This window comes from Mytilus trossulus, chromosome 13 (genome assembly GCF_036588685.1).
Source record: "Mytilus trossulus isolate FHL-02 chromosome 13, PNRI_Mtr1.1.1.hap1, whole genome shotgun sequence".
Taxonomy (NCBI): Eukaryota; Metazoa; Mollusca; class Bivalvia; order Mytilida; family Mytilidae; genus Mytilus; species Mytilus trossulus.
The window spans coordinates 59,697,087-59,709,650 of NC_086385.1; the positions used below are offsets into that span (position 1 = coordinate 59,697,087).

The 12,564-nt window shown below is 32.4% G+C and overlaps 1 protein-coding gene and 1 long non-coding RNA gene across 3 annotated transcripts; both read left to right on the forward strand.

Annotated features, from left to right (window-relative positions):
• The first annotated feature begins 455 nt into the window (after positions 1 to 455).
• On the forward strand, positions 456 to 2,897 carry LOC134694541 (uncharacterized). The gene is made up of 5 exons (XM_063555554.1): positions 456 to 1,123; positions 1,396 to 1,664; positions 1,925 to 2,042; positions 2,240 to 2,363; positions 2,597 to 2,897. The coding sequence occupies exons 1-5, from the start codon at positions 1,003 to 1,005 to the stop codon at positions 2,895 to 2,897; spliced, it is 933 nt and encodes a 310-aa protein (XP_063411624.1). The 5' UTR covers positions 456 to 1,002.
• A 299-nt stretch (positions 2,898 to 3,196) lies between these two features.
• LOC134695100 (uncharacterized) lies at positions 3,197 to 12,316 on the forward strand. Of its 2 annotated transcripts, XR_010102692.1 has the most exons (4): positions 3,197 to 3,330; positions 5,682 to 5,846; positions 11,043 to 11,191; positions 12,148 to 12,316. It is a non-coding gene; the product is annotated as an uncharacterized LOC134695100 (long non-coding RNA). The 2 variants fall into 2 exon arrangements; XR_010102693.1 differs by lacking the exon at positions 3,197 to 3,330 and having other exon boundaries at positions 5,261 to 5,846.
• Positions 12,317 to 12,564: the final 248 nt, after the last annotated feature.

Here is a 12,564-nt window from a genome sequence, read left to right on the forward strand (position 1 = left end):
AGGACAATACCAACCAACTGTGGAGTAAACTTATTGGCTTTTGCTCAGACGGTGCATCAAACATGCAAGGTAAATTTATTTTTTAATTTATTTATTATGTAATATACAATGTGGATGGGGTTGGAATGGGCTTTGCTCATTGTTGAAGGCTGTACGGTGTCCTATAGTTGTTAATGACTGTCAGTGTCATTTTGGTCTTTTGTAGATAGTTGTCCTATTGGCTATCATACCGCATGTTCTTTTTTATATTTACAGTAGAAAAAATGGTATCCATGTTGTAGACTGTACTATGACTTATAATGGTTTACTTTTACAATTTGTGACTTGGATTGAGAGTTGTCTCATTGACACTCTGACTCATGCCACATTTTCTTATCCATATAGATAAAATAATGAGGTGTAGATACAGTTATTTATTTTCACATGTGCTTGGTGCGTAGCAAATGTGTATTTTACACTAGTAATTTTGGGGCCCTTTATAGCTTGTTGTTCGGTGTGAGCCAAGGCTCCGTGTTGAAGGCCGTACTTTAACCTATAATGGTTTAATTTTTAAATTGTTATTTGGATGGAGAGTTGTCTCATTGGCACTCACACCACATCTTCCTATATCTATATGTTCTCTGTAGCTATATGTGTGACAGTGTATGTACGTACTAGTTTATAAACATGAAATTCTTCATTCATCATGTTCATATAATATAAAGAATACAAAATAATGGGTATAAAGAAAAGACAAATGACCTAAAAAATTAAAAGAATATTATACTGAAACATGTGTAATGAAAGAACCTCAATCTAGACCTTCATATTGATTTAAAGTAAACATGGACCGTGGTAAACATATAGAATTTGAAAAAATTCTAAACATGATAAAGGAATTAAAACATTTTTACAGTATATGATTAAAATTAATTTAATGTACAGTGTCAATGTAATGTTACAAAAATAGTTTGTTTTAAAGACATATTTTTTTCAGGTATAAGAAATGGTGTGGCTGCTTTGATGAAAAGAGAAAACCCAGAAATAGTTGTTACTCATTGCTTGGCTCACAGAGTTGAGTTAAGCTTTAAGGATGCTATTAAGTCATCTAAATTGTATGATAAAACCATAACTCTTCTTCTTGGTAAGTTATTATGTTTGGCAATAAAACAATTAATAATTATCATGATTAAAAAGTCCTAGTTCATTCAATTCAAATGCATTTAGCTTATTATATTTTACATGTATGCATATGCAATGTATGTCATGCATTGATGTATAGCAATTTAATGTCAAAAATTTATACATATACACCATGGCATACATTGTACCCTTATTTATTAATCATGTAAATTTATTTACATAAAGTCTTACAGAAGATGTCTTAAGTCAAATTTTCAAATAACTATTTTACAGGTCTTTACTACTTGTACCGCAGAGGTCCCAAACAGAAGAAAGCCTTAAAACGAGCTTTCAGTGCACTTAACATGACGAAAATACTTCCAACCCGTGTAGGAGGAACTCGTTGGATGCCACACATGCTTAGAGCAATAAATGTTATTATCAAAGGTTACAGGGGATTTAAAGCTCACCTAGAAAGTGCTTCACATGAAAATCCAAAAGCTGAAGGACTTGCCAAAATTCGAACTGATGTAGCGGTTGTCACATTCATGTTAAATTTAAAGGTATACATGTAGAATACTAAATCATTATTAAAAACATACATTTAGAAGTCAAAATATTTTTAAGATTGCTTTATTGATTTTTGGTTTTCTTTATCTTGACATGTCTGTTTTGATTTTTGACAATTGTTACTACTCTTATATGTACAATGTAATTACTGCTTTACAAATAATGAATGTGAATATGAACTGCATATTTAAATTTCCATGTATATGACAAACTTATATATGTATTGAATTTTAATTAATTGCATTTCATTTAGGAAATCATATCACCTTTAAACAGACTATCCTTGATTCTGCAGAAACAGAACCTAACATTGTATAATGGACATGCACAGATCAAAGCAACTACAGAAGTTCTAAAAATATGCAAACCAAGTAAGTTATCTTGTAATTGCATATATGTCATAGCATAACTGTCTCTGATTGTACAGGTTATAATATTAAAGTAATTAAATAAATACCTGTAATCATCAATATCTCAGTCTATAAGCAAATTGTGTTTTATGGTGCAAGCAAAAATATGTTTCTCATTTTTTAACATGTTTAATGAATAAGTTTTTTTGTCATTTAAGAGTATGGGGACCATGAGATTCATCTTGTAAAGAAAAATCTCAAGTCCACCTTAATAAGGTCAGGCATGGATATAGAGGAAGTTAACACAGAGTGGGCCATTTTGAAATCTTTAATATATCAAAGGTAATTAATGTTTCTGCTCATTGTTTGGGTTGTTGTCTTTTTGGCACAATGTTTCCATTCTCTATTCTATAAAAACCTAATTTTAGCTTAATGTTACCTTTAGGGTAAACAACTCCTAACTCTGTATTCATTTACTCCAATTTTTTGCCTTGAACATCTTAATATTTTTAAAAATAAAATATCCATATATGTCTGATATTGAATATTTACAATTTTGTGTATTAATTTTTTAGGTACAGTAACAGACTTATAGATGGTGCCTTGACATGGGGATCTGTGTTTGAAACATTCAGGGATGGCCTTGACAATATAAAGCTTGTTATAGATGCTCTGCTCAGTCTACCACCAACAAGTGTCAATAAAGAAACTACATTCAGCAGAATCAAACTCAGCAAAGGCAAGAGGCGGGGTCATTTGAAGACGGACACATTGAAGGACTTGATCCAAGTTGAAATTGAGACTGATAATGTTGAGCAGTTTGACCCAAAGCTGGATGGTAATTGTTCATTCAAAATTATTTTTTTGTCTGCATGACAGAAAAAATTGGATAATATTCATGATATTAGCTCAAAGTTGAATTTATTCCTGTTTACTTATTTTCAATACTTACTGTCCTCAGTTCGCTGTATCATTGTATGCCTTTTAAAACACATACTTAATGTCTTATGTATTTTCTCCCATGCTGTTAAGCTCTTTCAAGACAAAGTTTTAATAAGTTTAAGCTCCACTTTGATTACATATTAGTCTGAATAATTGTAAACTTAATTAAAATTTCTGACAAACACTGTTTATTTTTTTTAAATAATTTGTACTGTTTCAGATTACCCCTTCAGACAGAAGAAGGAGAGTTGGCTATTCCAGACCATCACGATTAACCGAGACACTCCAAACAAACACAGTCGACCAAGAAACTGTTGTGGTTGGTCATGATGAGATTGATACACCAGCTGCTGGTCAAGACATCCAGGTATTTATTGTATTTAAAATACATCACATAGTTCATAAAAGCATTCAAATATTTGTAATTTAAAAAAAAAACATAAATACTTTTATGAATGAGAACCAGCAAAGATATAAATTTCTGCAATATCTTAATTCTAATACACAACACAGCATAAATTATTTTTCTTTGTAGAGAACTAATTACTATATATCATGCAAATTATTATAGTCCAAAGTTGTTGTAATTATTATACTCCCGCTTTAAATTATACCCCCGCTTTAAAAAAGGACCCCCGCTTTAAAAAAGGGGGGGGTATACTGTTTTACCGCTGTCTGTCCGTCCGTCAGTCCATCCATCAGTCCGTCCGTCCGTCCCACGAAACTTTCGTCACATTTTTCTCAGGAACTACAATACAAGGATTTCTGAAATTTGGTTTCAGGGTTTATCTAAGTCAGCTATACCGTGTGATGCATTTTCAGATTGATCACTTGACAACTTCCTGTTTACCGAACACTTGTATGATTTTACACATGATAGCCAAGTTGAAAATTTTCGTCACATTTTTCTCAGGAACTACAATACAAGGAATTCTGAAATTTGGCTTCAGGGTTTATCTAAGTCAGCTTTACCGTGTGATGCGTTTTCAGATTGATCACTTGACAACTTCCTGTTTACCAAACACTTGTATGATTTTACACATGATAGCCAAGTTGAAAATTTTCATCACATTTTTCTCAGGAACTACAATACAAGGATTTCTGTAATTTGGCTTCAGGGTTTATCTAAGTCAGCTATACTGTGTGATGCGTTTTCAGCTTGATCACTTGACAACTTCCTGTTTACCGAACACTTGTATGATTTTACACATGATAGCCAAGTTGAAAATTTTCGTCACTTTTTTCTCAGGAACTACAATACAAAGATTTCTGTAATTTGGCTTCAGGGTTTATCTAAGTCAGCTATACTGTGTGATGCGTTTTCAGATTGATCACTTGACAACTTCCTGTTAACCGAACACTTGTACGATTTTACACATGATAGCCAAGTTGAAAATTTTCGTCACATTTTTCTCAGGAAATACAATACAAGGATTTCTGAAATTTGGTTTCAGGATTAATATAAGTCAGCTATACCGTGTGATGCGTTTTCAGATTCATCACTCGACAACTTCCTGTTTACCGAACACTTGCATATTTTTACACTATTAATATTATCCACTTGCGGCGGGGTATCATCAGTGAGCAGTAGCTCGCAGTTTACTTGTATTCAACCATGATGTACATCCACATCAAATTGAAATGATTAATATTACAAGGTTTTAATATATATTTTTTTCTGATGATTGTTATCAACCAAGAAGAAGATTGCAGTACAGATGAGGATGAGGACAGTGGTGAAAAAAGTGAAGATGAAAATGAACTTGCTGAACAGGAGTTGTTCAGCAAATTGAAAAAAATCATGAAAAATCATGAAGAATAAATATATAATCAATTGATATAAGCTTTCTTCTATTTTTGGTCTGCATCAGAAAGGGTGATCTCTTTAACTTTCCAAAGTCAAATTTGAATAAACAATATGTGATGGCAAGGGGTTTATATCTACATGTATACATTTAATTTACATTTACATGTTTGTCTTCAATTCAAAGAATGGAGTCAGTTTTGTCAACAGTTTTGAGAAGGTTTTTATTGAAGGAAAGTAGAATTTTTCATATAATATGGAGAAAAAACTCTACATTTTTGACAAGATTTATACACAAAAATGTAACCTCAGAATGCAGGATTTTACATCTAATATTCCAAAATTTTCTTGGGGGGGGGGGGCATGCCCCCAAACCTCCCTAGCTGGTTCGGATCACTTCGTGATCCTCACCGGGGACACAGATTTTATCCGGTCCAGTACATATAAATTCAGGCTAGTATTTTTTTTGTTTACTACCCCATAGGGCTAGTTATTCAAATAGTTTTTGGCACAGACTGTAAACAAACAACAACCACTGTATGTCTGTACTCTAACTATTTATTCAGAAAAGAAGATGTGGTATGATTGCCAATGAGATAACTCGCCACAAGAGACCAAATTGACACAGAAATTAACAACTATAGTTAACTTTAGATTGCCTTAACCAAATGTTAGTAAACTGTTATACAATGCTTATTACCACTAAACACAATCAAGTTTGAATATTTGGGGGCGTCACTTTAGTCGTTCTAAAGTTATGCCCCTTTACAAATGGTAAAATTGCTATTTTTTTTAGTTTTCTTCCTATTTCTGTAGTTTGCCTTAATCTAATGTGATAAAACTTTTATACAATACTTTTTAGTTATTTTGTGTATATTTAAATTGCAGAGTAATGAATATCTTATATTTCATAGGGATCAATATACAGGGATATTGCTACTCTGAGGCCCATGCAGGAAAGTCATATTGTGATTCAAAGATGGCAAATAAGCGCAAAAAGATAAAAAGTTGGGTTGCAAGTTGAAAAAAAAACATTGTAACAGCAGCTGATATGAAAACTGTCCTTGACTCTAGAACAGGTAAATTAACAAAATGTACATTGTTCAATCAGAAAACATAATTACAACACAAACTCACCGTGATCTAAATGTGACCTGTTAAAATAAGCAAATCTGGTTCTATACACAATTTCAGAGACAGTCTGATTCTCTTTAGTACATTTCATTTCACAAATAAATCTGACATGATAATGACAAAATGTTAGACGAGTCACAGACTCAGGCTCACATACACATCAGGGGCGGATCCAGCCATTTTAAAAAGGGGGGTTTCAACTATATGTCCCCATTAAAATGCATTGATCGGCCAAAAAAAAAGGGGGGGTTGCAACCCCAAGACCCCCCCCCCCCCCCCCTGGATCCGCCAATGCACATGTTACATAACCCATATTTAACAGAAAAAATTAAAGCATTGGATAAAATGATCCATGGCATGTTGTTTGAAGCCCCATGTGTGATATTATATTAAGATAATTTTTCTGGTCTGTGTATCCATCTGCTTGACTGTTTGTCTGTCTGTTCCTTATTATACCTACCCCCACAACAGAATTTTATGATACTTGGTAGATAATAAGGACAAACTATGTAGATGTGCATATCAACAGGAAATTACGATTCAATTTTTTTCTAGGAGTTACTCCCCTTTGAACTTATTTGCTTTAACCCTTTCATGCCGAATGTATCCTTTTGGCACACCGGTGTAGATGCCGAATGTATCCTTTTGGCACACCGGTGTAGATGCCGAATATTTCTATTTTTAGACGGTCCCAGTGCAAACAGTAAAAATAATGTTTAAACATGTTTCTTGGCCCCGTTGCTTCATGGATGTTATGATAAACATCAAATGCATTCGATATTTTAGTATCGGGCGTAAAAACACTGTTGAAATATGTTTTTTTAAAGATTGTTGAGGGAAAAAAAAACTCGTGAAAAACAAAATGGCGGAATCATGGTCAAGAGTTTCATTTCGAGTTGAAACATTTAGAAAACTTGACCTGCGGTCATGAAAGTGGCTTAACTTGAACAAAAGTAGTTATTGTACGTATATTTTGGAGTTGTGAGAAGGATATTTGTAAAACAATCTGAAATCGAGACTTTGATTGTCGCCATCAGGTGCACGACTGTAAATTATTATTTCTCGTTGCCGTTTGACAGTCAACCTTTCATTACCGATTGAGTCAGAGTCATGAGTCTGTAGTGCTACGGGTTTTCTTTCTTTTTATTGAAAGGCTGTACTGCAGTATGTACTACGGTCGACAAAACGAAAGTCCAATTTCATTTAAAATAGAACCGGATATTGACAAAATTGACAGCTGAGTCTATAAATAGTGTGGTTCATAAAACACGTGTTGTTACATCTCAAAGCTTTATTATTTTACGTAAAAGTGGTTTCGAAAGATGAGACAATATTCTGCAATCTTATTCGTATTTTAATCGAATGTAAATTTATTTTCCATGATGTATCTCGTCTTGTGACAGAGGTTTTTAAAAGTCTTGTTCAGCATACAAAAATTTTAGATTTTGTTTTGTTTTGAAAAACAAATTATGTTGACCAGAGACATGTATACTATATATGTCTCTTTGTTGACAGAGAAAAAAAATACTGAAAAATGCCAAGATGATTATTTTATTTTAACAAATCGTTTTCTTTCTCATTTAAAAAAATATTGTAAAAGAAGGGAAGTGGAAATAGAAAAATTGTTTTGGAAGGGAAGGGAAAATTATTCTTTTAGAATTGGGAAGGGGGAAAAAAATTTGCTGAAGGGTAGTGATTTTTCCCCAAAGTGAAATAACATAATGTGTTGTCTGCTGCTTCTGATTAATCTTGAGATTGCATCATTTATTATTGTAAAATAATACTGTTCCTGTATGTTTCTGAAAACAATAGGGGTTCAATTTTTTGTTCTGGAAATTATGAGGAAGAACTCCCCCCTCATGTTGCACACACAAAAGATGAATGACCAGTGTAGCAGTGCCTAAAGTTTATTACAATTTGTAATGCCAATATAAGCAACCATTTTTAACACTAGGAAACATCTTTTTCGTGTTCAAAAAGTTACTTTAAATGGTATATAAATTGCTTCTTCTCTCAGATGCCAAGTCATATACATGTAGTAGTAAAAAGTAAGAGAAAAAAGTAATCAAATTTGAAATGGGATAATGTACCACATCAGGGTCTTGTAGCTGTCACCTTGTAAGTCAGCTTCTTTAAAAATTTACACTGTTAATGGGACTAGCACACATGATAAGCAGGGTATCTTCATACCACATTAATTTATAGGCTTATATTGTAAGTAACACTTGCTGCTGGATGCAATAGATTAATTAATAGACTGGTTTAATACAATGGTTATATTCTAATAACAACCTCACTCAAGTAATTTTTATTCACTTTTTGACAAATCATTCCATTAAATAACCCAACAATATTAACAGAAATAAAAAAAAAAACAGTTTCCATTGTCCTCACTCAATTTCAAAATCAAAATTTATGATATGAATCCTCCTTTTCAATGAGTACACAGCAATATAAACTAAAACAAATTTCATAGCTTCCAAATGTTATTACAAACTATATCCGCTCCCTGATGTAGCTTTCCATCAATGAATTTTAAAACTGAATTTTGCAGTAAAACATGTACATGATTTATTAATTTAATCTCTTTTGGCAATTGTTTTCAACGACTTGCATCTGTGTGTACATACCATGAGTTTAAATAAAACAGTACCCAGTAGTTGTCTGCATATTTTCTATCCTTTTCCTCTACTGCATGTGATTAATAAATTTAACTATGATGAAAATAAATTTATAAAATATTAGTTATCAGCTTTTGGTATTTATTTGTGCTGCTTTAACAAACATCAGTTGATGTATTTGTCAATTTCATGTTATCTTATACATCCTTAATTTTGACTACTTAGTTTCAACAATTTTCAAAAAAATAAATAATTCAGTAGGCTCTTTATCTTGAGATCTATACAGCTGAATATTTGCTTATTTCTTGTACATTTATTTATGCTTAAATATTTTTTATATATTATAAAACCACCATGACCCAAATCAATTTTTTTGGAAATTTCATGGATTTAGAACTTTGAAAAAAATCACTTAATGGGTTTATTTACTAACTTTTATTTATTGGAAAGCTTTATCTCATTCACATGTGGAAGAATTAAGGCATTACTGGGATTAAGTCATAAAGTAAAGAAGTCCCATCGATTATTATTGCAGTTAAACAATATTTTTAACTAGTTCAGTAATCGCACATCAACGCTGGGGGTATTATACAACTCGTCTGGAAGAGTTATTGTCCGTTATCGAACCCGAGTTATCTTTCTTCTTTCGAAACTGTAAACAAATGGCGGCCAAAAATCTACGTGAACGACAGTCTCGATTTACAAGTATTTTTGCCAAGAAAACGAAAACGGAAACAGGTTTTGAAAGAAAATAATTCAGTAGCTCATAGAATTAGAATTTCGAATCACACGTGTGCTTAAGAAATGTTGCTGAAGTGAAAGTGATATACGGTCATGACGGTAGGCAATGACAAAAATTATCTTCCGACTCAATCAATCTACGTTTTCAACACACGTTTTTAAGGTAAACTAATTTTCACTCTATGAAAAGGTTACGGACGATCAACCTATGATATTTATCTACATTTTATCAAAATTTGACCGCATAACTCGCTACGGTTGCCGAGTTTTCAATGACCCAAACTACCAGGTCGTTTTCGCTGAAGCACATGTCAAATTAATCCCGGTCAGGCAAATGGCTCGTGCAAATATATTTCCGCCAGGAAATCCCGCGAAAAAAATAAATTCAGTAGCGAAAGTGTTAATGTACTTCTGCAAAAGTGTCATTGCAACTCCTCTGTTACTACACAACAGAACTTCATGAAACTTTGTAGATAATAAGGACATACTATGCAGATGTGCATATCAACAGGAAATTATGATTCAATATTTTTTCTTGCACAATTTTTTTTTACTTACACTTACTATATTTCTTTAATGATAATTTGGGGATGTGGGGTATGTCCAGGATTTTGGCCAACCAACCAAGATGGCCGCCATGGCTAAAAATAGATGATAGGGGTAAAATGCAGTTTTTGGCTTGTAACTCAAAAACCAAAGCATTTAGAGCAAATCTGACATGGGGGTAAAATTGTTTATTAGGTCATGATTTATCTGCCCTGAAATTTTCAGATGAATCAGACAACCTGTTTTGAATTGGTACTTTTAAGGAAATTTTGCTGTTTTTTGGTTATTATCTTGAATATTATTATAGATAGAGATATTAATAACTGTAAACAGCAATCATGTTCGGCAAAGTAAGATTTACAAATAAGTCAACATGACTGTAATGGTCAATTGACCCCCTAAGGAGTTATTGTCCTTTATAGTCAATTTTTAACAATTTTCATAAAATTTGTAAATTTTTACTAACATTTTCCACTGAAACTACTGGTACAAGTTCATTATAGATAGAGATAATTGTAAGCAGCAAGAATTTTCGGTAAAGTTAGATGTACAAACACATCACCATCACCAAAACACAATTTTGTCATGAAACCATCTGCTTCCTTCACATAGACCAAGGTGAGCGACACTGGCTTTTTAGAGCCTCTAGTTTGAATAATGTTATAGATAGAGATAAACTGTAAACAGCAATAACGTTCAGCAAAGTGAGTTCTACAAATCAGTGAACAGGATCAAAATTGACAATTGACTTCATAAGGAGTTATTGCACTTTAAAGTCAAATTTTACAATTTTTCGTAAATTTTTGCAATCTTTTTCAAAAATCTTTCCTGAAACAACTGAGACAAATTTAAATGTACTTGGACCCAAATAAACATTATGGTATTTATTTTTTTTTTAAAATGTAAAATGTGTCCAGTGACCCTGTCTGCCTAAAACATGGCAGACATGGCTAAAAATAGAACATAGGTAAAAAATGCAGTTTTTGACTTTTCCATACATGTATCTCTGAAACTAGAGCAAAAGTATAAAGGTTGCATTATTCCATGCATCAATTGTAAATAAAAATATCATGTGAGCAACACAGGCTCCTTGGAGCCTCTAGTTTAAAATGTTTTTCTTTTCTTCAAAATATCATGTTGATCTATGCTGTAATGTACACACATTTTGTTGAAGTTGAAAACATGACCTTTGAAACGGTTTATAATTCCCCTCATTATTATTTCTGTTTACAGGTGTTGCTGGATGTCAAGTCTCTAAATGTGCTAACAACACCTCATAACACAAACTGATTACAAACAAGTTAGAAGGAATAAATGATTTTAATGAGTTGTGAGTTGAAAAAGATGGTATACTACTGAGGAAAGCCTACAACATCGGCAAGGTAAAATTTATTCCTAATAAATCCATTGACCAAATGGATTTTGGTAAACGACAGGAAAATAAACCAGAATAATGTGTGATAATATCAGGATTTGATTTACCTGTTAATGTAACTGGAAAAATCAAAATGCCTAAAACAGTTGGTGCAGTTAATCTCCATGAAGGACCAGAAATAAAAAACAGAAAATGGTGAAGACTCATCCAGTTAACCTCTCGTCACTCAGAAAGTTCTGATTATATGCTGTTCTTTTGCTCAAAAGTTGGCTGTGTCATTAGATTTGCTACCTTAAATTGACTTGAAAACCATCTATTGAGGCCTAAATTAAAATATTGTTTGTTTGCCCTTTTCAGACCCTAAGTTTTGAAACAGGGTAGGTAGGTAGGTAAAATATTTTAATAACCACTTGTTTGTATTTTACCAATAACCATGATAACCATGAGAAATTGTTCAGCATTTATTACTGTTTATGTCTGATCAGTCCATAGGTGGATTTTTGAAAGGTCAAATTTCTGATCATATGGGCTATCCAATTTACCAGCCAGTGATCATGGTGATAGTCCAAATTTCCTCCTCATCAAGTCCTAATACAGGACCTACCTGTTGTCTATTTATTTGTTCTTGTCTTGAAAGTGCATGAATTAGTTGCCACTGAACATTAAACAACCAACAATCAATTAAACTTAAGGTTAACGGGGTAATGCCATCTGTGGTGTTAAAATACATGTAACTACGCTAAAGTCTATTTTTCTTTGCAATATAATGTTTTTTCAAATGCTAAAATTTTATCTTTGTATACATGTTTGCTAAAATTTTATCAATTTTCTGCAAAGCTAAAATTTTATCTAAGTTGTGGATGCTAAAATTTTAGCTTTTGGTCTGAAAAAGAACCAGCTAAAATTTTAGCTCTCCTTTACATTACTTACTGATTTAAGCTAAAATTTTATTTTTTGCTTCAGGACTGATGAAGATTGCACAGCAGAATAAAAATGATTGCTCATTTGGGATTATCTCTTGTCCTTGATATATAGTTAAACAAGTGCAGAGATATTTTTGCCTGAGCTTTTGTTCTTTTTCATCAATGTTCAGAAAGAAGAAATATAGAAGAATAAAGAAAAAATTGGTAAGTTTTTGAATATTGATAAAGTTATAAAATTTTGAGGTAAAATTTTATTTTTTTGCAATTTTCTTTAAAAAATCTACTCTTGAGAAAATGAGACAGTCTCAAAATATAAAATCCTCCCTTTTTCGCAAATTCCAGCTGATCTTTAACTATACCATCTTCATGTCTTACATATCATGTACTGTATTACTACGCTAGAGTAAAACTGACGAGGAAAGGTAACACCCAGTCACCGAAAGCTTTATTTTTGTGA

Bases quoted from the DNA above. Each gene is read 5' to 3' on its own strand.
- LOC134694541 (XM_063555554.1), top strand. From the start codon at position 1,003: ATGAAAAGAGAAAACCCAGAAATAGTTGTTACTCATTGCTTGGCTCAC. The intron at 1,124-1,395 runs GTAAGTTATTAT...ACTATTTTACAG, and splicing joins AACCATAACTCTTCTTCTTG to GTCTTTACTACTTGTACCGC. The intron at 1,665-1,924 runs GTATACATGTAG...CATTTCATTTAG, and splicing joins CATTCATGTTAAATTTAAAG to GAAATCATATCACCTTTAAA.